Source organism: Heteronotia binoei, chromosome 7 (genome assembly GCF_032191835.1).
Source record: "Heteronotia binoei isolate CCM8104 ecotype False Entrance Well chromosome 7, APGP_CSIRO_Hbin_v1, whole genome shotgun sequence".
NCBI lineage: Eukaryota > Metazoa > Chordata > Lepidosauria > Squamata > Gekkonidae > Heteronotia > Heteronotia binoei.
In genome coordinates this window covers 135,143,434-135,170,841 of record NC_083229.1, presented here as the reverse complement: position 1 = coordinate 135,170,841, position 27,408 = coordinate 135,143,434, and the positions used below count along the sequence as shown (strand labels likewise).

The following is a 27,408-nucleotide window of genomic DNA, read 5'->3' as shown; positions in this document are numbered from 1 at the left end:
GGCTGAATTGAATTGATCTGTCCTAAACTTTTTGGGGGGGAGGAAGATCTTGCTGTTGGAAAGTTGCTTGCAAGCATATGTGGATGAGAAGAACAATTGGTGTAAGAAGGTTCAGTTGCCAATGAATATTATAAAGAACTGAACTTTAATGGACAGATACAGTGTTATATAAACCTTTGAGACTTTGAAAGATATAAGAAAAGGAAGGAGTTTGAGGTTTATGTTGAAGTATCATGAATAAGTCTTTGTGGGTCCTAAAAATACACTTAAGGTCACATTGGATTTGTACAGTGGATTATAAAATGCAGCTATATTGTTGACTGTTGGAAGAATAGCTGTGAAAGCTTCTCAGTGGATTATACATTTTTGATGGTGGATATGGTTTTTTAATTTTGGTTTTTTTCCCTCTTTTTCTTCTTGTGTGTTTATTACAAGTGGTTTTTTTCCTGGAGGACTCCTTTTTAAACATATGATCTGAACATTTTTATTTTATTTTTTTACCTTTTTTCATTTATTTTTCTCCATTTTTTTTCTTTCCTTCCCTCTCTGTAGAGTTTTCATTTCTTCATTTCCATTTTGGGTTCACCTGGATTGTTTTATTTTTTTATCTTTTTTTATGAGGTTATTTTCAATTTCTGCTCTTACCTGTGGATTATACAAATGGGGCATTCAGCCCAGAATTACAATTTATAGCTTGGAATAGTTGGACGAACTTGTTAAGACTTGGACTCCATTGAACTATTTGTTCTGAAGAAACACGACAGTGAACTGTCTCTGTTTCTGTGAGTTGAACTGTTTTGGCTAGGTGATACTAAAGACTGTTGTGGTAAAAAGGCTCTGTTTAATATAAGACTTATCGCTGTTTGGGGTTTGTTAAATTGTTGATAGAAGCAAGAAGGTTTTTTTTTAAACAAACTACATCTTTGTATAATATTGACACTGTCTGATAGATACTAGCTCAACTAATACAAATAGGAACACTGTGTTTCAAAACAGACTACAGAAAGGGCAGTACACAAAATTTGTGGCTGTGAGTGCAAATATACTAATAAGGATGGAAAATAAAGCTGCTATTGGCTTTAAAGAGGTAATAAAAAAAGACAATCAAGAAGGTAAACCATCAACCCCCTCACCCAGTTCTTCGTCTGGTCTAGGAAGTTTACAACCATGCATGGGGACATGAAAGAGATGCAAAATACTCTATTAACTGCCATAGCACAGCTGACTGGTAAAGTAGACAATATAGGAGAGCAGATGGCAGAAATCAAACAAGAGCTTCAAGAGAACAGAAAACAGACAGTAGAGACCAATAAAGCTTTAAAGGTCCTAGATGCACAGATGACTGACAACACACAAAAGGTGGAACAGCTGGAAAAAGAACAAAAAGCATATGACACTACTCTTCTACAGTTAGAGATAGATAGAGCAGCCGATATGCTGAGGTTCCAAAATGTACCAGAAGAAAAAACTGAAGATTTACAGAAAATACTAAATGAAGTCCTGGCAGAAATCTTACAGGTGTGTAGAGTATTGGACTCCGTGTAGCGCTGCGTGATCAGGTGACCCGGGGAAGTCCCCGGGTCGCCCTGTGTAGCGCGGGAAAGTATCCGCCAATCAAGATCTGCGGCGGGAAATTTAACTGGCCAGGATTGGGCTGGCCAGCAGGAGGGTTGTTCCGGGATGCATGTATATAACGCGGAGCCCGGCCGCGTGCACCCAGTTCTGCTTGTGATGTACCAATCAATAAAGTACATTGCCTTCAGCATGTCTCGTCTCCCAGTACATTACAAGGTGACACCCGAAAAGATGGAAGAAGAGTTTGATCAAGTTAAGCGAGTACCATCAAGATTCACAAGGCAGAAAAACTGCCCAGCGAAATCCATTTGAAACTCACAAGAAAGAAGACCAGAGACGATATTTTGAAGCAAGCAAGAGATAAACCAGTGATGATAGCAGGAAATATGTTGGAAATTTTGAGAGAGGTGCCATGGCCAGCCAGACAAAGGAGAAGAGAATATCAAACCTTGACAAACTGTCTGAGAGAAAGAGAAACACCTTATACATGGCTAATGCCGTAAGGCTTACTCTTTACCTATGAAAAGAACAGATATAGGATAAACTCTGTTTTCAAAGCTCAAAACTTTTTGGAGAAAGCTGAGAAAAAAGAGGGGAAGGAAAAGAAGGAGGAAGAAGAAGTCTCAAATGAAGAGGATCCAAGTGAACTAAGGAAATATCCAACAAGATTGCAGACTAAAAAAGATTAAAAAGATCACGATAAGAAAAATCCATAATGGCATCAATAATATCTATTAATGTGAATGGATGAACATTTTGCCAAGACTGTTATTTTTATTTCAAACTATTCCAGTACTTTTAACTAGTGTGTTTTTTCAAGAGCTGAATAAGATGATCTCTAAATATATTTGGCATGGTAAAAAACCAAGAATTTAGCTAAAGATATTGCAAGATTCTAAATTGAGAGTAGGCTTGGGCCTCCCAGATTGGCAATTGTATTACAGAGCTTTTGTGCTCTCTTGGGCAAGAGACTGGGTGCTACTGAATGACAGGAGACAGTTGTTGCTAGAGGGCCATGACCTTAATTCGGGTTGGCATGCGTATTTATGGTATCAAAGACTAGAAGGACACTCTTACTTTAAAAACCACTGGTTCCGGAAATCTCTGTATCATACATTGTTGTGGCTAAAACTGATAATTTATCAGAAAATTCCAAGATGGATATCTCCAGTGGAAGCATTCACTCCTCCAAATCTTTTGAAACCTAACCAGATATGAAGAACTGCTGAAAAATAATAACCAAGGAAGCGGAGGGCCCTTTGCTAGGAGTTCCGATGACATCAACACAGCCGAGAGACACGCGTTTGGTTCTTTTTGGTCTGTTTTGAGAACTTGGCACAGTGCTGGCATGAGTTTACCCGATGGCCTTCTCCGAGGCAGATGAGGCAAAGTAAATGTCCGACCAGAGGGGCAATCTTATTGTCGCAATGCATACAGCGTTTGAAGAACCCCCAATGCTTTTCCATAGGCCAAAAGCATAGGGAGGGCGAGGGGGAAGGAGGGTGGGGTACCCCAAAGGGGTAAACTAAATAACTAACTACAAACTATCTAACTTTTTTTTTAGGAGCCGGGAAAGCACGAAAAGTATGCTAACGAAGTTTAAGAAAGGTAAGTACCGACCGGAGTCACAAGAAAACAAATTGTTTGATGCAGCGGTCAGAAGAGAACTGGCAGGATGTCCGTGTCCTGCTCAGCGCATGCATACAGCTAGCGAGGCATGAAAATTTTGGGCTTTTCAACATACAGATCGAGATTGGTGCAGGCGCCTAATCCCATGGGTGTGAAGCACAGAGACCATGAAGAAGATTGTTGACTTTCTTATTTGACTTTCTGTGCCCTTCCAGGGGTTGGGAATGCAACAGAGGGCAGACCAAGGGAAAGGAGCACGCAGCAGCACAGGGAAGTGGGTTCAGAAATCACCTCAAATTGCAAAAAATGTGTGTAGCAGGGATGAAAGTTGATGTATGTTTTATTATTGATGCTATGCCAGTCCCCCTTTAAGATTGAACCTCGTGGCATTCTGGGGAAATGGAGATGGCAGTCAGGAGACTTCCATGCTGAAGTGATTGGGGTTTTGGAAGAGTTTTACTTCATACTTGGTGAGTTCTTAAAATTTTTTAAAGCCCCAACATTTTCTGCATGCCCTGCCTTGCCCCAAGTGGGGCAGCACATGTGACATGAATTAACTACTAGCTAACAGGTAGGAGCAAGGCCACCAGAATGGCCACTCAGCCTTCCCGTCCGTTACCTACTTGATCAAGAACATCTGAAAACTGTCTGAGTTGGCTGAGTGCCACTAAGTTCAGCCATGTCATATCCAGGATCCATCTAGCTGGTTTAGGAGGACAAGCCTTGAGATCCAAAGAAGCACCACCTAGAAGAGAATTGCATTTTAAAGAGGGTTAAAGAGCGGTTCAGTTTTTAAAGAAGTTAGTCTGCATACTGTTTCTTATTTGTAATATTATAATAATATTCATTAGTATTATTAATATAGGGTTGTCAGAATACATGGCGTTTTAATTTAATTTAACTTGCAATTTATATCCTACCCTATCCCGCAAAGCGGTTCACTTGAGAAAAGCCACTCTCTGTCCAACAACCTTTGCAGAAGACATCTCTCTCTCCCCCTTGTCTAGTACATTTCCATCTCACCCTTCCCCCAAAGAACTCACAGTGGGAGGGGGGCAAAGTCAGCAATACCCTCCCCCTCCCAAGAGGTGCCACTGCACCAGCAGAAGAGTCCCTTTGGGCTCAATCTCATTGTATTTATTCTGTGATCTATTTTTACCTCCCTGTTTTTTACTTTCATGCCAGTCCTTCATATCTAACAACCTTTGTGAAATTCTCTACTGTGCTCACCGTGCCAATCATCTGCATGCTTATAGTACAAAACCCAGGACTGCTGGTTCTACTGGTAGCCCCCCCTCCCATAAGCATACATGGAGTCTGATGCTCAAATGACAGGTGGATTACATGCCACAGAAGCAAATGGACTCCTGATCTCTTACTGTGTGTGGAACTTAAATGTCTGCTCAGGGCAATCACTGAACAATAGAAAAGAGCAAGAGTCCAGAATTTGAAAAGGTGAGGAGTGACTCACAAAAGCTCCTGGATTCTTGCTTTTTTCTACTGCTACAGACAGACTGACACAGCAACTCTGGATCTACCACTGAACAAGTGAACCAAAAATGCAGCGTTCTGCTTATGACCTTTAATGAGTGTTAGAAACTCTTCGTGCTTGATTCTGTTCCGCTGCAAGTCGATCTTCAAGGTGAGCAGTAACGTGAACAGAAACTTGTGCTCCTCATAGAGTCCCCGTGCAGCATACTTGTAGACTTCATAGGTCATGTGCTCAATGATATTTGCAATTCTCTTGCTGGTAACAGGGCTCCTGACAGACCTATACAAAAAGGCAGGGAGTGAAGATGAAATATAGTGAACATAGTGTAAGGCCTTTGGAGCTGGAGTTTTTTAAAAGCATTTTTAAAATCTGAAAAGGAAATGTTTCAAAGCTACGCAGCATAATTCCAAGTTACTACAGAAACTCGTAGTGACCAAACCAACCCGACACTGTACATTATTCAGTTCACATAGTCCAAAGGAATTCTGACACCACATGGGCAGCCCAGTCCAGAGAACTGCTGTGTAGCTGAGCTCAAGTGCAGAACTAGCATAGGCAGACGCAGTCGGCTCCCAAATGGGAGACGTCACATCATGAGGGGAGGGGAAGCGGGGGCCTGAGTGAGAGAGAACCCGTTGCCATGGTGATTCCACCCATGCGCATGCCGCCATTGGCCCACTGCCAAGGCGGGGGAGGCACAGGCTCACGCAGGAGCACAGGATTGGCCAGCCCGTTCCATGTGACCGGGAGAGGGAGTGGAAAGGCCGCACCTGAGAGGCCGTCAATCCCCTCATACCCTCCTGCTGTCAGAGACTCTGCCAATGGCGAGCAGAGACACGCGCAGACAAACAAGAACCACAAAGTGCAGAAGTTCGCTGCCCTAAACAATGGCTGGAATGTGTGTCTGGCAGCAGGCAGACCACCAAGTCCAAAAGACACCCCCCACCACCACCTGAAGCCCCCCCTCGGTGTTGCCCTGCCACCGACTCCCTCTATGTGCAAGGAATACCTCCCCTGGGGGCCGCAGAACTCAGAGTGCAAGCCGCTGGGCATGCATCCATTTCATCAGCCCCCCCCCCTTTGTACCCTGCACACAACAACCCTGTGGGGTCGGGTAGGCCATCAGCCTGGGCAGGCTAAGGGGCGGCAACCCCTCCCCTGTCCAGTCACACAGGAGCAGCGTGGCGGCTCATAGCCCACTCCCCCCAAGAACCAAGTCTGCCCACCCCCCCCCCCAGGCATTCCCTCAGAGAGGCCACTGACAGAGTGGGGAGGGGGTTTCCTCGCTCTAAGTCCGTATGGCAGGCAGCTCTCCAGCAGAACTTCCCGCCACGCAAAGCTGTCCCTAACAACTGAGTTGTCCGAGGCAATGCGGAAGTATTTGTAGGAGGGGAGGGACCGCAATTGGGTGCTGGGGAAGGGGCTCATCAGCCCAAGGTGCGAGGGGATTAGTGAGGCAATCACACCACTCCCTAAGGAGTTTGTGAGCTTCCGGAGCGGCGGAAGCAACCTTTGTTTTTGGTTTCAATGAGTACCTATGGGACATGCTGCTGCTTTTTGCAGACATAACATTGCACTCTCGGAGGGGCGTGTCATAGCCCAAACTACTCAGGGAGCCGCCTAAGCCTGGCCACGCCCCCAACTCCACCCCATCCTGCGCCTGAGCATTGCGCTCCACCTCACTTCTGCCAATGCTTGGGTGTGGCCCTCAGGCGTCACTGCTCTTGGGCAGAGCAGCGCTCTGGCGGCCCCACGCACACGTAACTCCCCTCCACTGTGGCAGAGCCGGCCGTACGTGGGCGCAAATGCTTCTTGTGCCAACGTAGCGGATCGTCTGCTCCCAAAAGACTTTCCACCCCCCCTTAGTATTGTGCTCTAAAAGACTGAAATTGCTATAGTCTGCTTCATGTAGTTATGTCTTTTGACCCTCATCACTACCTGCCCTGACTGATTCTTAACAGCATAAATCGAAGAATTTCAACAGCATAAATTCACTGCCTGCTACTTGCCTTAGGGCTATTTGTTTTACATAATTTATTTTCATCCCACCCAGAGGTTTCCAAGTCAGATGCAAATGTGGGGCTGCATTACAGAGCAGCAGAGCATTAAGCAAAACAATGTTTCAAAAGGAACAGCCACAAAGTGATTTTTTCCATGATAGTAAATCATTCAGAAGCCGTAATTCAGTAGTAGGGCTATTAGTAGCAAGTTTTGCTCACAGAAGTGTTCAATATTTAGTTCTGATCATCTTCCAACTTAAAAGACGATATTGGATTTATATCCCGCCCTACACTCTGAATCTCAGAGTCTCAGAGAGGTCACAATCTCCTCTATCTTCCCCACACATATACAATAGACACCCTGTGAAGTAGGTGGGGCTGAGAGAGCTTTTTTACAGCAGCTGCCCTTTCAGGGACAACTCCTGTGAAAGCTATGGCTGACCCAAGACCATTCCAGCAGGTGCAAGTGGAGGAGTGGGTTCTCCCAGATAAGAGTCCGCACACTTGACCACTACACCAAACTGGCTCTCATGGGCTCCTGTTTTGAAGGGCTGCTTCTAGTTGGTCAGTGATCTCATGTGTGCAGTAATCTCATGTACGTGCAATAGTCATTGTGGCATATATTAAAAATCTACACACACCGAGATAATCAACCATGTATTTATATTTATTTATTCATTAGATAAGATTTTAAACTGCCCTTCCCTGTGAGAACAGGGTTCAGGGTGATGTACAGCATAAAGCATATTCATAGAATACGCAGGTTAAGATAGTTTTCAAAAACACAGCAAAACAACTATCGACCTATAAGATTATGCTAAAATAACCAGTTGTGTCACCGCCTCACAGGGAAGGCAAGGAGTGGGAGTGCCAGTAGATGGAACTGCATTCCATGTAGAGAGATCCAAGAGGGCAGCCATGTTGGTCTGAAGCAGTTGAACAAAGCAGGAGTCAAGTCTCACCTTTAAGACCAACCAAGTTTTATTCAAAACATAAGCTTTCGTGTGCTCTCTAAGCACACTTCATCAGATGAGGGGATCAGGTATTGTACAATTCTCCTCATCTGATGAAGTGTGCTTAGAGAGCATACGAACGCTTACATTCTGAATAAAACTTGGTTGGTCTTAAAGGCGCAAATTGACTCCTGCTTTGTAGATGGAACTGTCACTGTTCTCAACTGAATGCCTGGGGAAACAATGCTACAGGAAATCAGTCCACATTAGAACACAGGAGAACCATGTGATAAAAGCAATGGTTACTTTGCTTATTTAACAGCCAAAAAGGAAATAGGAGGAGTGGATACACTATGAAGCTGCCTCTGGACTGGAGAGGGACAATCACATTACCAAGTGCTCTGACAGAACCATTGCTGAGTGAGGGTGCAATGCTCATTCTTCCAACCTTCTGGTTGCCTTTCACCACATAAGTCGTGCAAGTCTTTTTAGTGTCATAAAAAACCTGCAGATTTCGACTGGCAATAACGGACAAAAGGAAAGGAATGCATGCAATCCTGCTTTATTACCACTTCCTATTTCCTAAACGAAGCACAGCATACAACTCCACACCTATTGATCACTGTACTCGCTGGAATCAGAAAGATCTCCACTAATCCTACTTACCTGGCAAGCGAAAGATCAAACAGGCCCAAGAACTGTCGGAGTGAAGTTTGGTACATGACATTGACCATGCTCATCTCTGTTATGAGGAAGTAGAGAATGCTGCCTCTGGTTGCAACTGCCAAAGAAAAGAGGAGGAGGGGGAGGCAGATTAATGCAGAAGGTAGAACAAATGTATCCTCTTCATGGGACATGAACCAATCGCCTCACTCTCTTATCTCACCTTGCTAAAATAGTTCTCTTTTTATCCAGGCTTTTAACTGGAGGGTTTCTTTTTTTTAAAAAAAATTGTTTATAATTTCCTGACAGTTATGTGGACCCTGTAGGCTGCTGATTATTTTATGCAGTTTATGCTCTTGGCTTTTATGTGCTTGTTTTTAATGCTTTGTTAATTTTAATGTTCTTTTGTTTTCATGGTTTTATCTCATTTTATTTTGTGAGGCCCTTCTATCCAGATAGCATATCAATTTTCTAAATAAATACTGTTTGACATTGCTAATGAATGGCGGGAGTGGAAAGTGGCAGTCCAGTCCCAGCTGACCTATGGGGTGAGCCCTCAAGGCGTTGGCAAGGCGAGAGGTGTCTGGTGGGGGGGGGGGGTTGGCCATGGCCTGCCTCTGCTTAGCAACCATGGACTCCCCTGGGGGGGGCGGTCTCCCGGCCAAACACTAACTGGGGCTGACCCTGCTGAACTTCCAGCATCTGATTAACCAATTGCCGGTCCCTTTTTCATGCAAAACAGTTGGAAAGGACTTAAAGATAACCCTGCCTGTCTATTTTAAACCAAAGGGCTCCCTGAACGTTTTCTCCTTTTCTCTTTGTGACTTTAGTGATTTTTAAAAAAAACTAATAGAAGTGTTGATGCTTTAAGAACACAGAGTTTCCAATGAGTTGTGCACATTATTGTTTTTGAACAACATTACTGCCTTTAGACTGTCAATATGCCACTGATGAGAGCCCTAACCTCGTCACAAGTTACAGTGCACATGCAGTGTACTTGATTTTTTTATAAATATGCATAGGGCAATCCTTGCATTATATTCAATGCATGTACGGCTGAAACTGCACATTTATCCAGGTGCTGGTTCCTCGTTTGTAAAGGGAATGCATGTTGGCTGTTTCTGACAAGCAGATGTGCACATGTACATGCTGGATGTATGACATTCCCTATAACATGGAAACAAGAGCTACTATCCTCAAAGAAAACCATGCTGGCATTAGCTGCACAAATTCTGATCCTCTCCTCTCTCTGCTCCAGTCGTCACGTACAGCTCTGCCTTGAGACGTTTCCACCAAAACCACCAGGCCCAACTCACCCGGCCTGTATTCCTCTCGAGCCGAGTTGATCTGGATTTCAGTCTCCGCAGAGATCTGTAATTTCTGAGTCACCTCTTCAGCTGTTCTCTTTGTATTACTGAGGACAGTGATGAGACTCTCATCCTCCACCAGGGAGCCCTGAGTGCTGGTCAGTCGATAGAGCAAGTTGTCCTCCAGTTCCTTCATCTTCCTTTTGTTAGCAGTCACATCTTCCATAAGATCAGTTCGCTCTTTCTCCAGCTCCTGTGAAAGGACATCAGAAAGCCAAACATCAGTGGAAGGGATTAAGATGAGTAGCCATATCAGCCTGTCTGTGAAGCAGTAGACAAGAGCGAGAGTCCAGGAACCCCTTAAAGAGCTTTTAAACCTGCTTTGGAGCCTGCTTCAGAAGTCAGCAGTGACTCACAAAAGCTCACATTACTCTGACTTTGTTCTACTGTTTCAGACCAACACGGCTGCCCACCTGGATCTGCCAGGAAGTTTGTTAGTCTTTAAGGTGCTACTGGATTCTTCCTCTTTTATACTATCAATGGAATACCTCATCAAAAGCAGACTTATTAATATATAAAATTTAGGGCAGCGTGCAATACTGAAGCTAACATGCAGCAAAATGCCCACGTCAGACTAACAGATGGCAGAGATGACACATTACAGGATTACGGTAATTCTTCTGGAGGAAACATATATATTTTTCACTTGCATCTTTGATCCTGCAAGGTACCTGTCCCTCTTAAGATGCCATGGCAGGTTTGGAACCTGCTTTAATATGAGATGTCGAGTTCTGCACGTCCAATCTCAAAAGCGGCATCATAGATTGAATACAGAAAAAGACAGCAAAAGGGAAGGGTTTAAAACATTCCAAGATTTTAATTTAAGGACAGGAAGTAACTAAAAGAGAAACCTGGCAAGGTTTATACAATTATGAATACAGCAGGGAATCTGCCTGTAGAACCATTTTAGTCAGGACTAAGTGGGCAGCTGTGTTGGTCCAAAGCAGCAGAACAAAGTGTGAGTCTCGTCAGGCACCTTTAAAATGAACAAAATTTCATTCTGAGTCGAAGCTTTCGGGTGCACACACACTTCTTCAGATACAGAGAAACAGAATTCCCTCAACCATTATAACAAAAAGGAAGGGAGAGGGTGGGAGGCGTTTAGTTCCCAGGAAGGGCCAGTTAGAGTCTAGACAGAGACAAAAACAACAATGGAAATTATCTTTCTATACCAGGGGTAGCCAAACTGTGGGAGCCACCTGTGGCTTTTTCACACATGTTGTGTGGCTCTCAAAGCCCCCACTATCCCGTCAGCCAACTTGGAGAAGGCATTTCTCTCTTTAAATCATCCTTCTCCAAGCCAAGCCAGCTGGAAGCTTGGATAATGCATTTAAAATTGTTTTCTTTGCATCTCTCCCTCCTTACCCTCCCCATCTATTTTCCTTCCTTCCTTCCTTGCAGCTCTCAAACATCTGACATTTATTCTATGTTGCTCTTAAGTTTAAGCAAGTTTGGCCATCCCTGGTCTATATAAATAGGTGGTGGGTGATGAGGAGATTCTGTTTCACAGTAAAAAAATAAAGGTGCTTGAACACGTAAGGTACCCATTGTTGGTCTTAAAGATGCCACTCAATTTAAACTTTGTGAAAGAAAAATACTTCTTTGTGGAATGTGTAGTCAAACTTATGGTGTTCACTGCCACAATGCACTCATTAGCTCAGCCAGCTTTTAAAAACAGAACAAATAAATTTGTGAGGGAAAACCCATTAAGAGCTACTGTCCAGAATAACGAAAGGCAGTAAAGCTTCCAACACCAGCTAACAGGGGCCAACAGAGGACGTCTGCCGCTTTCATTCCCTGGCTGTGAGGTATTAAAGTAATTCAGCTGCTCAATGTCAGAAAACTGAACTTTAGACTAGACAAGCCTTGGTAAAGTGGTTCTCCCACAATTTGAAGTAGATTAAGAATCTGCCTTAGAGTGATGCTGGGCCAGAAATACTCAAGTAGAAGGGAGCCCAAAAGGGGTGGGAGTTTCTTAAGAGCAAAATATTGAAGGTCCAATCACAGATGAGAAGGGAAAATGGGAGGAGCCTAAAGAAGCCAAGGTGGCTCCAGAAACAGCTCTCTAAAGACTTAGGAAATAAAAAAAGACTAATTTAGGAAATGGAATATAATATAGTGGGTTCAATGCATGGCAAGGCGAGGTGGTGGTGAATCATCAGCTCTTTATCGATCACAGCATCTTGAGGCAGGCCCATAAGACTGGCTAACTGGGCCCACAGGGCCAACTAGATACACACCCGTGTTCCCGCGCAAGCATTTGATTGGTCCATTCAAACCAGTAGGAGGCCCGTGATTGGAGCTGGGCTGCAGGGCTTTGGATCTCAAGTTGCCCATTGTTCTCAAGTCCCCAAGCTCTGGCCCTCTGGCTCCAGTGAGCCCGACAGGAACATGCTTTCAGTTCTCACTTGAGTCTGCATACATTACGTGGAAGGAGGGTCTTATAACCAAGGATTAATAGAAACAAATCACCAGAGCTTGTAGAGAAAGTGTTAGAAAAGCTAAAGCTCAGTATAAGCTGAGGCTAGAGAGAGATGCTGGAGGGGGGAAGAGTTATTTTCTAAGGTACAAAGAAAGAAAAAGAACAAAGACATGGTAGGCCCCTTACGGGGATGGGAAAGTGAAATTGTAACAGGTGATGAAGAAAGGGCAGAACTGCTCAATTCTTATTTTTCCCTCAGTCTTCTCTTGTGAGAGAAACAGTGCTCAACATGGCAAAAGCAAAACATATGATGAGGGAAGGGAGTTGCAGCCTAGGAGTAGTATAGGGTAAGTACCTAGTTTCTTTAAAATGAAACTAAGTCCTCAGGGTCAGATGAACTATATCCAAGAGTACTAAAAGAGCTTACAGATGTAATTTCTGAGCCTCTGGCCATTATTTTTGAGAATTCTTGGAGATCAGATGAGGTGCCGGAAGATTGGACGTGGGCAAATGTTGTCCTTATATTCAAGAAGGGGGAAAAGGAATAAGAGTAAATACCAATTTGTCAGCTTGACATCTATACCTGGAAAAGTTTTAGAACAAATCATCAAACAGTCAGTCCTGGAACATTTAGAAAGGATGGCTGTGATTACTAAGGGCCAGCATGGGTTTCTCAAGAACAAGTCATGTCAGACTAACCTGATCTCTTTTTTAAAAAAAAAAGTTACTACTTTGCTGGATCAGCGGAATGCTGTAGACATCATTTATCTTGATTTCAGTAAGGCTTTTGATAAGGTTCCACATACTATCCTTGTTGACAAGTTGGTAAAATGTGGTTTGGATCCTGTTACTATTAGGTAGATTTTTAACTGGTTGACAGGTCATGCTAAAAGGGTGCTTGTGAATGGTTCCTCATCCTCAGAGAGAATTGACAAGTGGAGTGCCTCAAGGATCTGTCCTGGGACCGTTTTTTGTTCAACATCTTCATAAATGATTTGTTTGGATGAAGAAATAGGGGGAATGCTTATTAAATCTGCAGATGATACTAAATTGGGAGGGGTCGCAAATACTGTACAAGGCAGAAAATTGATGATCTTGGCAGGCTGGAAAGCTGGACTAAAACACATAAAATGAATTTTAATAGGGATAATTGTAAAGTTCTGTATTTAGGGAGGAAAAATCCAACACATCATTATAGGATGGAGGAGACTTATCTTGGCAGTAGTATGTGTGAAAAGGATCTAGGGGGTCTTAGTGGGTCATATACTGAACATGAGTCACCAGTGTGATGCAGTGGCTAAAAAGGCAAATTCAAGTTTGGGCTGTATCAACAGAAGTATAGTGTCCAGTTCATGTGAAGTGATGGTAGCACTTTACTCTGCTCTTTTTAGACCTCACCTAGAGTACTGTGTTCAGTTTTGGGCACCACATTTTAAGAAGGATATAGACAAGCTAGAACATGTCCACAGGAGGGCAATAAAGATGGTAAGGGGTCTGGAGACCAAATCCTATTAGTAAAAGTTGAAGCAGCTGGGTATGTTTAAGCAGCAGAGGAGACAACTGAGAGGTGATGGGATTACCATCTTTAAGTACTTGAAGGGCTGTCATATAGAGGATGGTGAAGAGTGGTTTTCTGTTGCCCCAGAAGGTTGGACCAGAACCAATGGGTTGAAATTAAATCAGAAGAGTTCTGGCTAAACATTAGGAATAACTTCCTGACAAATGGAGTGGTTCCTCAGTGAGGCAGGCTTCCTCAGGAGGTGGTGGATTCTCCTTCCTTTGAGGTTTTTAAGCAGAGGCTAGATGACAGCAATGCTGATTCTGTGAATTAGGCAGATCATGAGAAGGAGGGCAGGAAGGGCTGCATCTGTGCTTAGTTCTTGTGGCCCTTTCTGACACACTCAGGGAAATTCTGATCGCCACTTTGGGGTCAGTCAGCAATTTTCCTGCAGGCCAGTTTGGCCAGGGATCCTGGAGGTTTTTGCCATCTCCTGGGCATGGAACAAGGGTCACTGGACATTTATGTGTGTGAGAGAGGCATTTGTGACCCTGGAAGTCCCTTCCAACTCTATGATTCTGTACTTAATTTATATTCTTCCATTTCTCACGGATGGGGACCCGAAGTGGCTGAAATTGTTCGCCTCTCCTTTGAACTGAACTCACATCTGTTTCAAATTCCAGCTGGGAAAGACCTTTGGAGTATTTATAATTCCAACAGTTCTGGTACACTCAGGAATCCTTGGCTAGATGTTCACCAAGCAGTGCAACTGGATGAGCAATGAGCCCCCCAATTTGCTCTTCTCAGGCCCATTCGCAAAATGGAGGCAGCCTGCAGTCGATCTGGAACTTGCAATATGCTAAATTTATGCTTGATTAGATTACCATAATATAGATAAATATATCATGTACATATAGGAACCCTTAATTTCATATTTTAAAGCAATCAAAAACTTAATTTGCATCTAATTGGGTGCATCTGACTCTGGACTGTGATTTGACCAGAACGAGCTCAAGGTCCAGCTTCCATTACAGAGAAAGACCTTATGTGTCATGGACAATCTGTAGAAATAAAAGGAAATGTAATTGGGGATCATGAAAGTAATTTATAAGAATTATGAGCGGACTAGCCAGGATAGGAAATCTGAATATTAAAAATGCAAATATATTTGAGGCAAAAAGGATGAAAAGGCAATCTAGAAAAAAATGAGGGAACATTTTCTCATTTCATTTCTTTTAATTAGTTTCCATTGTGGATGAGAAGTTTGCAAAGCAGAGAAATGCCCCCAGAATACAAACAGGTGAAAACTGCCAAGTCCCACCATGGGGTAGCGATTTATTTCCATCCCCAGCAACCATCTCAGCATGGACCAGCATTTTGCTACTACATTCCAAACACTATTATACAGGATGTTCCCAAATCCATGCTTTGATCAAATATTGCAGGTTCCTTATCATGTTTAGGGATGCCCTTGGGAAGCCTGCAGAAACTTTAGCTGGTTCAGAATGTGGCATAATGTGGCAACATGGAAGTAATCATGCCCTAGCAATGCTGGAACATCTTCCACGGCTGCCCACTGGCTTTTGTGCACAATTCAAGATGTTGATTTTGACCTATAAAGCTCTCCCAAGTCTGCCTCCACCTCTATGAATCTGCCTGGGGCTCCAAACCTCCTTTGGCGGTAATACGCTCTTGGAAAGTTTGTGATTGCTTGTATGTGCTTATGAATAATTCGTTTCTGTGAAAATTTGGAAGAACTTCTATCTCCCCTCTTGGACAAAGGATTTTGAAACAGCATGGCAAATGTCAGCCGGCTTCAGGCTCCATCGGAGGTGGACCTGTGGAGTCTTCAGAAAATGAACTCTTGTCACTTTAGTATATAAGCACCTTTTGCACTCAGCACTTTATTGTGAGAGTTTCATTCTCTTTAGTATTGTATGTGCTCAGTTGTTTTGAATGGCCTTTATGACTTTGTATGAATTACTAACCTTGTTGTGAAAATGTTTGAAAATTTGTGAAAATATCACTCTATTTATAAGAATTTTTGATAAATTGTGATTACTGATTTTCATGTTTTTCATAATTGTATCACGGTATTTTGTTTGGTTTGCTTTACCTTCTCAGTGAGGGCAACCTGGCTTTGTAACCACCCCCCTTTTGCCCATCACTTCAGACCAGGTCAAGTCCTTCCGTTTTTCCTGAGCCCCATTAATTGTTTTGGGAACAGGGAACTGACTTGGTTGGTTAATTTTTAGGCTGTCCACTTCAATAGGCTTCATGGGGATTTTATCATTTACGTTTTCTGAACCCTGCACCTTCCTCTCCTGTCAGAACCCAAAGTGGCTTCTGATGCTCTCCTCTCCATCATTTTGTCCTCACAAGAACCCTTCGAGGTAAGTTGGGCCACGTGTCTGTGGCTGGCCCTCAGTTACCCAGCAGGCTCCCATGGCAGAGGGGGGGGTTGAGACTGGATTTCCCAGGTCCTCGCCTGACAAGCCTGGCTCGCTGGCAGGAATACTTTAAGTCACTTTCAGAAAGCGGCAAGGACCTTGATCTGCTCTAACCTGAGTTGCTGAAAAACAGTAAAATCAGAAGCAAGGTGGTGGGTGCTCTTGTGCTGACTTTGCCAAAGTCAGCTGCTCTACAGTAGCGTCTCAGTGAAGGACTCCTTTCTGACCAGGTGAGCACCTTGGCAATAAAAGACAAATGCATCAGCCCAAGCCATTCCCACGAGCATCCGAATTTGGCAAGCCCCTTGTTATTCTGTGCGGTCGTCATCTCTCATTCAAAATCTCTTTCACAAACTGCAGCTGTTTCACTTCTACTCAAGTACGGCAGGAAAGCCAGCTGGCAAGCTAACACGGGCAGAAATTTTGGTCAGATTCAATACAACATCTGGCCTGAAGCCACCATGAAGAACTTTGTAGAAAAATAGGTGGTGGAGCTCATCCAGGGATTGTTATGCAGCTGCACCTACTATTCAATGGACAAGGTGGGAAGGAGGAGGGGGAACCCTCAGAAAGATTCAGGAGCTGCACTCCTGTGAGCTCCCGCTGAATCCGAGGCCTGTGAAGAACCTTCTTTTCATTTCTACATCACGATATTAAGAGATTTATAATCTCAGTTTGTCACACAGATAGTTCTCCTGCCTCCCTCCTATCAGAATAAAACATTCAATGATAGGTCCAGAGACCTCTGTTTGAGAAGCTCTGTGATATCTGCAAAACTGCTTGCTTTATGGGTTAAGTTCATTTAGGTCTGTAGATCTACGTTTACTCCCCCCCGCCCCGCCCCAAATGATGAACAGTTACCAGGCTGTTCTGAAATCCCATCTGAAGAAGCGAGCTGTGGCTCAGGAAACCTTCTTCCCTGCAGCCACACATTTTGTTAGTCTTGAAGGTGCTTCTGGACTCTGGCTCTTTTCTACAGAAATTCTGTGTTGTTTCTGATTTGGGATTCCACATTTCACAAGATTGCTGCTTTGTATGATCTCCAGGGCATCATGTGGAACAAGGGAACTCATTCCTCTGTTCTGAACGCACAAGGTTGTTCCAGATCCACCACCTTGCAGAGATTGAGGGGGGGCGGGGAGCAGGGTTAACTGTAGCCTCTGGGAAGCAAGAGCTGCCTTGCCTGACAAAGCAATCCCGGGCAGGAAGGCAGCATCCAGGCAGGGGCAGGGGGAGCATCTTCAAGGGTCTTGTCTGCCTCTGCCGCCCCCTCCATATTCAGCAGGCGGAAGAGGCACCCACCAGCCATCCACTGGTTTCAGAGTTGGGGCAAGGTCACTGGTTTGGGGCCAATGAGGAATTTTTGCCCCCTTTGGCACCATTGACTTCAACAGAGGAAGGAGGGGTTCATCTACTCAGAAAACAGCACAGCAAAGTACTGGGGTTACTGGGTTTAAGGTATTGATAACTCATAGAGCCCTGTGGTGCAATAAGAGCCCCGTGGTGCAGAGTGGTAAGCTGCAGCACTGCAGTCCAAGCTCTGCTCATGATCTGAGTTCGATCCCGGTGGAAGCTGGGTTCAGGTAGCCAGCTCGAGGTTGGCTCAGCCTTCCATCCTTCCAAGGTCGGTAAAATGAGTCCCCAGCTTGCTGGGGGGAAAGTGTAGATGACTGGGGAAGGCAATGGCAAACCACCCTGTAAAAAGTCTGCTGTGAAAACATCATGATGCGACATCACCCCAGAGTGAGAAATGACTGGTGCTTGCACAGGGGACTACCTTTACCTTTAACCAGTGCGGGGACAGCTGACTGAGTGGTATGTAGCAAAGCTTTGGTGACACCCTGAGGCATTAGATAGCAGGGTGAAGGGGCTGTCCTCACACTGCAGCCTTCTTGGAACTGGGATGAGACCCCCTTGAGGGACGCCATTATCCTTGACCCACAGAGCTTGCAGCTTGGGGCAAAGGGCATAGCACCCCTCTCTTGAGCAATAACATGTTTAGCAAGATGGAGACTGAGCTGCACAGAGGACGCCTCTGGGCTTGGAACCAGGGGGGCCTTGCCCATAAAGTCCCATCAAGGGCCGGCACCACAACTAGGTTCCAAAGGGCTTGGCACACTGACACTGCAGAGCCCCTGAGCAATTGGCCCTCCCGTTATCCCACAAAGTCTCAGCTTTAATTATTTCTGCTGCTGCCAGCTAAAAACTGACCCCTGTAAGCAGTTATGAATCATACGTGTAGATGTTAATTCTAAAGAGGTTGTAGGAGGTTTTCCCATTCCAGCTACCTGTTTTTCTGTCAGAATGACCCTCCCTAGAAGCTGCTCTTCCAGGCCCTTCATGGTGACGGTAAAATCGATGATGGCGGTGCGAGCGCTGATCTCAGGTGGATATGCTGGGTTGGGAAGCTTGGTGGTCAGATACAGTCGGAATCCATTCATAACGTCTACTTCTTTGTCCCCAACTTTGACCTAATTTTTTAAAAAAATATCCAAGTGAAAGAAATAGAAGACTACATTCCGTTCCACAATTCCAAGCACCAGTGAGTTATTTGATTCTAGTTTTCATTTAATTTCCACCAAGCATCAAATATGACAAGTGACTTCTTCAAAACTAGTTTTGAAATAGAGTTGGGTCCCACATAGATATCTGCAACTGCAGGGGGGCAATTTTGGCCAGTTACAAGCCCAACGTGCCCCTGAAATTCTGCTCCTAGGGGGCAGGGGCACCCATAGAAACAGCTTGAAGGGAAATTTGATGTCCCCCATGGGTGGGTGGGGAGAGTTGGCAAAAATCACCCCTCTCTCTGTACCCACAAAAAAATATACGTGGAATCCAACCTAAAGTATTTTAGCTCTTCATGTGGAGCAGAAGGGGCCAGTTTTACTTGAGATTTGTAGACACCCCTCTCCTCCCCTTTTGGTCAATCTATGATTCTCAAACCACTGTCATTGGTTCACCTTTGACTGGTCCCCAAGGCTGTGTTCAAAATACAAAAACAAATATTGAAGGGCTGCCGGTTGATGGAACCTGCCCCAACAGGCAACTCACTTTCCAGCACAAACCTTAAGAGAAGCCCAAAAGCAGAGCATGTGATTACAGTAAACACCCCAAAGAACGGAAGGATGGATCAGAAACAGAATTTGGTGGAGAAATTAGAATTAGAAATGTGACTTGGAAAGCATTCCAAGTGAACAACCAGGAAGTTTGTTGCATAAAGACTGCTGTTATGAGTCCATCAGCTGCCTCTTCCTCTGAGGAGGGGGGAATGGAAGAATCAGTCCCTGCACGGGTGGAGTGCCTGCCTGAGCAGCTGGCAGAGCCAGCCAATGAAGCATTAGGACTGATTCAGGAGAGGAGGGCTGCTCGTTCTGACAGGCGACAAAGGAAATGGGACAGAGATCTGAGCTTCAGTCACCGCCGGCATCTCCTGAACCAAATGAGTGCAAAAGACATTGGGAGAGTTTGTCGGCCTGAGAGGGACAAAGGAGCACCCATTTAATTCCACAAGGAGATCAGCACTAGTTGCTGAAGCAGAGTCATTTCAGGAGCAAAAAGGACAAGCCAGGGAGAAGCAACACCTGTGCTTTGGGGGTAAGTCAGCTTATTATGCTAATAAAAGGAACCCATGGAGCAGAGCTCATCATGGAAGCAACTTTGCTTGCAACCTCTCTGTGAGCTAATTCTCTCAGCAAACAAAGTATTGCCTTGCAAATCTGTTTCCTTTTCAGCTAGAGACCCAGACCCTGTCTCCCGCCCTGGCTGCCTAGTTTTGACCCCTGGTCTCCAGACCATCCTGTTCCCCTGACATTCAGATGGAACCTTCAGCTCTCTGACTCTCTGCTGGTTTGTTGGCTCTGCTCTTGTCCCTTGTCTGGCTTGATTGACTGTGATTAGATCAGTGCATCCTGGACTCCCGGGCAGAGTAAAAAGCATCAGGCTCTGCACTGAACACAAATTTGCTTGGCTTGTTAACAACTGTGTTTGTGCATTCTGGAGACTTGTGTTCAGTAAACTCCAGGCATGGCCTTGAACATGCAACTGTCCAAGAGCCCCTCCTTTTCACTTGGTTGGAGGAGGAGGAAGAAAGACCGCCCCCGCCATGATGAGTAGAATTGTTAGGATTTACAAGTTGACAGCACATCAGGTAATGTGAAGGCAAAGTACTGTTTGTTCGTTGGCTAGTTTGAAGATGCTAATTTGCATCTCTGGGCATTCTTTTTTAGTTGTGAGCCAAATGCTTCTCTTCTTCTGTTATACCATGCAGTACATTAGTTATCACTCTGTAAAATAGTTCTCCAGTAAAGTTTAGCATGTTTTACACATAGTGTTGGGTGATTTGTATAATATGCTTCTAAGAATTATTTAACAACGGGGTTATGGGCCCAGTCTAACTAATTCCCCAGTCTGTCAAAATTGCCCAGTCTGTGAAATCTCCTCAGCCGGTCAGCTGGTCAGTCTGCTAGTCTCAGCCAGCCAGTCTCTCAAGAGAGCCTGCATGTGTCAGAATTACTACATTATTTGTTACAGTATCTTTTAACTTTGGGGTTTACAAAAACGGAAGACAGCTTCAAAAGAGAGCAAGCTTTCGTATCTGTTTCTGTCTGAGGAAAAGACTGTATGCTGATAAACCTCTAAAGATGTCTGAAAGAGAGCCTTCAGCTTCAAGTGTTATGAGTAATCTCCAGCAAAGTGTGACTGTGTCCAGTTCTCCTATGGATCAAATTCCTGTTTTAAATGTCCATAACTATTGAATGTGGACAATGAGAGTAAAATGTGCACTGAGAGTGCAGAAATGTGAAGAGGCTGTATTTGCCAGAGAATCCACAGCAAGTGATAGACTTGGCTGATAAAGATGCCAAGTCACAACTGATTGTTTTGAATGCAATATGTGACAGCAGTAGGGCAACACAAAGTGTGGGGGCACACAGAGAAAACCAAAACAGAATATAGATGCTCAGTACTGCAAAGTGTAAGCACGACCGTAGCAACTAATTTCAAGTAAGCTGATTACACCATGCTCAAAGATAGGATGACCAAATATGGAACTGAACTTTTTTCGTAATGACTGGCTACACCTTATGAAATAGAAGAGATTCCCTCCTCACACCTTATAGGTAGAACCAGTTTTGATGAAATTCTTTTCCAGGACATTATCCAAGGCCGGATCCAGCTCCTCCCCGACATCTTCGATTAACAGGGGCCTTCCGAGAGAAAGACTGTCTTCCAAGTGGTTTCGAAAATATTTGTGATTCAAGGAGGTGATCTGAAAAGAGAACCATCTTGATCACATATTACAGGGACTCAAACACAAAGACCAACTTTGCAACTTGTCAATTGTTTAAAACACACTGTCAAGTCTGGTTTTAACTTTGGCTCAAACAAAGAGCATGCTGGGTAGAACCAAAGTGTAACCAAATGCTGCTAGCAAACCCTTTCCTGTTCCCCCCTCCCTTTTAGAGAATCTCCCTGCTTTGAAATGGTGATGTGTGAAAAGTCTTATCTGAACCTTCTCAGCTCAGGCCCGGGGGAGAGGAAAGAGCCTGAAAACCATCAAGGCCAGCAGGCCTCTAATCAACATGAGAATGTATTGGTAACATCTATGTGTGAATGTTCCCTGCACAATTTCCCTACCAGTAGGAATGCCTTTGAAGTGCTCCTTATATGCAATGTATCTACAATACGTCTTTAGTCTTTTCAAACCTTGGCTTAGGCCACAAGTACACAGTATCAATAAACTAGTTTCTTTGTATCCACATCGACTCGTTATTGAATCTGCAGACTTAACACACACCCAGGGGTTGTTTCTAAATGATTTTATCAAGTCGTGCCAAAACAACCCAACAGATCTGATTCACCACTGTAGCACTCCAAGTTCTAATCCAACTCACAGTAGCTTGAGTCCACAAAGGGATTTTTGCTGGCAGATAATGGGCAAATCTCACCAGTTGGCCCCTCACATGGCAGATTTCAGCCTCTCACCTCATGCTGTTTCTGGAGGTCTCCTGTACTCCGCAAGCAGCAGTTCGGAGCAAATTTTGGTTTGCAGTGAGATGTGAAGAGGCAGCACTCTGCTAACATGAAACCCTTTCCATCTGTAGAAACCCTCCAGTGGATCCAACTCAAGCACTCAGCCTGGGCATCAAGACTCAGACTCCTGCCTCATGTCTCAGATCACACTGGGCATCAGTCACCCTGCATTCCTCAAGGGGGACAACGGCAGAGAGGCCAAGCCCAAGCAAGCAGCCGGCTGCATCTGCAGAGCCAATCTCAGTCAAGGCTTCTCAAAGTCAGGTTCGTTTAGCGGCCTGAGTGAGGAGGAGATCTCAGGGGGCCAGGGGCTGTCTTCCTTGGGCTTGGCATTGCCTTTGCTTGTCCCACTTTCTGCTTCACAGACGTTTGGGCTGACATTAGGCCTGTCACATCCTACATGAACTTCTACCATCAACAAGCCTTCAACTAGAAGAGCTTTGATAAAGTCACAGATCAGGGATTCTGGGTTGCAGCCACACCAGGACTTGTGAAAGGGAGAGTGTGGTCATGAGAACTTGCCAGGGGCCCAAGTGAGCTCAGGCCAATGATGATGTACCTTACTGTGGAAGCAGAAGCTGAGAAGATTTCCCATTTCTCTTTCGACACAGTGACATGGAGGTGGTGAAGATCCTGACTGAGGTAAAGGGGCAGCATAGTTTGAAAAACATCTCCCTACTTGGTTATGCTACAGGGGAGGGGGAGGCCGCTTACCTGAGCATCATGCTAAATGTAAATTATCTGCAAAAAAGTGAGTGACTCTTGTCTGACAACTATGTTAACTTCCAACTATGCCCAAATCCATTTTAGCAACTGAATTAGGATAATAACAAAAGAGAAGCCAAGGTCAATGGCCCCTCCAGTCTAACACTCTGTGTCACACAGTGGTCAAACCCTGGGTGCCATCAGGAGGACCACCAGTGGGACCACAATTCCAGAAGTCTTTCCACTGTTGCCCCCCCCCCAAACACCAAGAATACAGAGCCTCACCGCCCCAGACAGAGTATAAGGATATCCTTTTAGAACATAGCAGCAACTTTAGGAATACACCACATTTCTGAAATTGGTTTCCAATTAGCATACACACAGTGTAGATATATATGGAAAACGGAATGTAATGTACCTGCAACTCATTTCTGGTTTCCTTGTTTTTAATCCAGCTCTTTCCCTGAGTCTGTGGATCAATCAGTAAAGGGTAGCGGGCTGCTTTGGTGACAATGATGCCGTTCTGGATGGAGAGGTCGTCATTGGGCAGCCCCTGAAGGTTCCACTCACTGACAGTCGGCGCATCAATCAGCATTTCCGTGAGATTGAGATTGTTTCCAAAGGGGATCTTCCGGGTTTTCATTTCTTTTTGCCAACCATTTAATAACAGATTGCGGAACTCTTGGTTAAAAGGACCAGAATAGGACAGAAAAGCTGTGGCCAGTAAGACGTCGCCTGAATTAATAGAGAGATAATGTGCCAAGAACACTGTTACTAGTATCGCTGAACATAAAACACTGGGCTTGCTTGTGAGGACTTTTTCTCATCAGTGAGTTGGAAGGTCTGGGGTTGTGCCTCCTCCTTGTCTGGGGTTGTGCCTCCTCCTTGCTCTGTGGGTGGGGCATATGCAAATTTCTTGCAAGGACTTTCCCTATCCTGAATAGAGGGGCTCCTCACTCAATAAGGGTGTTGGTGACAATGTGCAAGCAAGGGCACTGTCTGGAGCTTGGCTGCCTGGGTGCGCCTGTTTGGTGTAGTGGTTAAGCGTGCGGACTTTTATCTGGGAGAACCAGGTTTGATTCCCCACTCCTCCACTTGCACCTGCTGGAATGGCCTTGGATTAACCATAGCTCTCACAGGAGTTGTCCTTGAAAGGGCAGCTGCTGTGAGAGCCCTCTCAGCCCCACCCATCTCACAGGGTGTCTGTTGTGGGGGGAGAAGATATAAGAGATTGTGAGTCACTCTGAGTCTCTGATTCAGAGAGAAGGGCGGGGTATAAATCTGCAGTCTTCTTCTTCTTGTGTGGATATACAGAAGCCAAGCAGTCCTCTGCTAGGTGGGTCTCCACTGCGAGTTGGGGGGGGGTCTCTGTACCAGTCTATCTGAGGGCACAGTAAATCCAGGACTGATCTCCAAGTGCCATGTTTCTTGAGAACAATGAATGGAATGAAGAAGTTTCCTGGAAAACGTCCTGTCATCAGAACCAGGACTTCATCGGATGCAGTATCCCCACAGAATATTAGAGAGGTTGTTTTTCTAAGTTGATCCAGTACAGTGATTTCGCCTGAACTAAGAAGGATGACCACATTAGAGGCTCAGGAGCCTGCAAAGACTTGCCCGGCCTCCAGGATGTCGCCTGTGAGCTTTCAAAGGCTCTGTGGATCTTAAGCAGGGCTTGTGGGTGGCTGAATGGGTCAGGAGGCAGGATCTCAAGAGATTTCTCTGCCCCGAGGGTGGATGCTCGGTGCACTGGTGCTTGCTCGGAGGGCAAGGTCTAGGAACTCCTGGGCTCTTTGAGGAGGCTGTCCCCATCTGTCTGAAGGAACCTCATCAGGAACAAGAGAGCAATCCGGCTTACCCTGGAGGAATCTACAGAGCGTCACAATTGCCAAAGCCCCCTGGCCATGCATAGTTGATGAGATCAGCAGGACCATCTTGAACTTAGCTGTGGGCAGCTCTGTAGCGCTTCAGAGCACAAAAGGTGGGGGAGAGGAGAACCAGAGAGCGGGTGAGTGGTTAGCCCTGCAAAGCCTTAGCCTAGAGAAGAAGAGCTGGTTTTTAGATCCCACTTTTCTCTACTCGAAGAAGTCTCAGAGCAGCTTACAATCTCCTTCTCTTCCTCTCCCCACAACAGACACCCTGTGAGGCAGGTGGGGCTGAGAAAGTTCTGGGAGAGAGCTGTTACTGGCCCAAGGTCACCCAGCAGGCTTCATGGGGAGGAGGAGGGGGAATCAAACCCGGCTCTACAGATTAGAGTCTGCCACTCTTAACCACACTAGAGTTGCCAGGCTTTCCCAAGGAAAGACAGGTTGCTTACCTGTAACTGTAGATCTTCGAGTGGTCATCTGTGCATTCACACTCATGGGAAATAGCGCCTGCGCCAATCCCACGAATCAGTACCTAAAAAGCCCGGGATTTTTTCTCGCTCGGCACCAGTGGGCATGCCCCTAACATAGGGAGACTGTCAGCAGTGGGGAAGGAGGCCGGGTAGTGTGAATGCACAGATGACCACTCGAAGATCTACAGTTACAGGTAAGCAACCTGTCTATCTTCTTTGTGGTCTCTGTGCTTCACACTCATGGGAGATTAGCAAGCAAGACATACCTGGAGGCGGGAAGACAGTCAACCAGAAAAGACAGCTTGCAGCACCACAGCTCCCAGACAAGTCCTCTGCTGAGCGTGCACATCCAAAGCGTAGTGCTTCATGAAAGCATGCGGAGAGGACCAGGTGGCAGCCTTGCACACATCCGTCAAGGAAACACCCTTCAGGAATGCCACCGACATCGCCATCGCTCTAGTAGAGTGTCCACGAATGGGCCCAGGCAACGGCTTCTTTGCCAGCAAGTAACACAGTTTAATAGTCTCAGTGAGCCACTTCGAAAGCCACTGAGATGAAATTCTGGAACCCAACTTAGGAGCAGCATAAGAAACAAAAAGATGCTGGTCCTGGTGAAAACTCTTAGAACGACTCAAATAAAACAGTAATGTACGCTTAATGCCCAAAGCGTGCCACTGACGTTCCTCATCTGAGGAAGGCGTGGGATAAAACATGGGTAACCAAACGTCCAACTTAAGGCGAAACTGGGAAACCACCTTAGGAAGAAAAGAAACATCAGGAGCCAACGACACTCCAGACTCATGAAAAACTAAATATGGGTGGTCACAATGAATAGTCATGAGTTCCCCTACACGGCGTGCCGACGTGATAGCCACCAAAAAGGCAGTCTTCCATGACAGAAGTTGAAGAGAACAGGTTGCCATTGGTTCGAAGGGATGCCGAGTCAACCTGTCCAATACTAAAGGCAAGTCCCACAACTGTGGAGGTAATCTTGATGGAGGAAGCAATCTGAGCAGTCCTTTTAGAAACCTCTTCAAATAAGGATGAGCAAAAACTGAAGGCCCCTCAACAGGTTCATGGTATGCTGGTATTGCTGATAAATAAACTTTAACAGAAGAAAAGGAAAGTCCAGCATCCACCAAAGATAACAGAAAATCAAAAATCACTGACAGACCCACCCGTTGGGGTGAGAGTGTAGGGTCAGTCAAAAACTGAAGAAACTTCCCCCACTTCCTGTCATAGGAAGCATGGGTAGACAACTTTCTACTATTTAGAAAGACGTGTTGGACTCTGCTGGAGAACTCACAGCATCGATGAACCACGCCATCAGCTTTAGATGAGGCACATTTGTGATGAAACACGTGTCCGTCCTGGGCCGACAGAAGGTCCTGTTCCGCCGAAAACTGATAGAAAACCCTCCTCGCAAATTGAAGCAAGATCGGGAACCAGTTCTGCCGAGGCCACCACGGCATCACTAGAATGCACTGTGGTCTCTCCCTCACAATTTTGTTGACAACTCTTGTCAGCAGAGGCAGAAACAGATATAGGAACCAATCGTTCCACAGGAACATCAAGCTGTCTCCCAATGACTCTGGATCCATCCCCCCCCCCCCGGAACAGAACAAAGGACACTTCTGATTCCTGGCTGTGGCAAACACATCCACCTGAGGATACCCCCAGAGCTGATTCCCCCAGAGTTGAGGGAAGCGCCACTGCATCTCCCACTCGTGTGGAGATGCTGCTCCTCTGCTCAACGAGTCTGCCTGCAGACTGAGCACCCCTGGAAGGTGCGCAGCCTTTACATAGATGCCATGCTCCAGGCACTCCATCCACAGTTCTATTGCTATTACACAGAGCCATCGAGAGACTGTCCCGCCCTGCCTGTTGACGTAACAAAGGGCTGTAGTATTGTTCGTCAACAGGGCCCACAGCCTTCCCTGCCACCATGGGACGGAAAGACCGAAGGGTGAAATGAATTGCCAATAGTTCCAGACAGTTTATGTGGCAACGAGTCAGCTGTGTAGGCCAAGGGTCCCACATACAGAGAGAATCTATGTGAGCACCCCAGCCCCACAAAGATGCATCTGTGGTGATCATAACTGTCATCACAGGTAGATAGAAGGGAGCTCCCTGACAGATGTTATCTCTGGATTTCCACCATTTCAGGGTCCGGAGGATCGAGGGTGGAATTGTGAACCTCTTCCGAGGTGAGTCCTGTAAAGGCCGAAACTGTCTGAGGAACCACAATTGAAGACCTCTCATTCTCAGTTTTGCAAACAGCAGCAC

At 45.4% G+C, this 27,408-nt stretch overlaps 1 protein-coding gene across 1 annotated transcript in view; it reads right to left on the bottom strand.

Moving 5' to 3' along the window:
- The window catches only part of DNAH5 (dynein axonemal heavy chain 5), a 266,064-nt gene that overhangs the window by 52,996 nt on the left and 185,660 nt on the right, over nt 1-27,408 (bottom strand). Inside the window, exons 63-69 of the mRNA XM_060244379.1 lie at nt 23,203-23,519; nt 21,160-21,315; nt 18,338-18,520; nt 9,629-9,872; nt 8,316-8,430; nt 4,785-4,975; nt 3,828-3,949 (exon numbers count right to left, since the gene is read on the bottom strand). Of these exons, the coding sequence (XP_060100362.1) occupies nt 3,828-3,949; nt 4,785-4,975; nt 8,316-8,430; nt 9,629-9,872; nt 18,338-18,520; nt 21,160-21,315; nt 23,203-23,519 (1,328 nt within the window). The remainder of the gene's footprint in view (nt 1-3,827; nt 3,950-4,784; nt 4,976-8,315; nt 8,431-9,628; nt 9,873-18,337; nt 18,521-21,159; nt 21,316-23,202; nt 23,520-27,408) is intronic.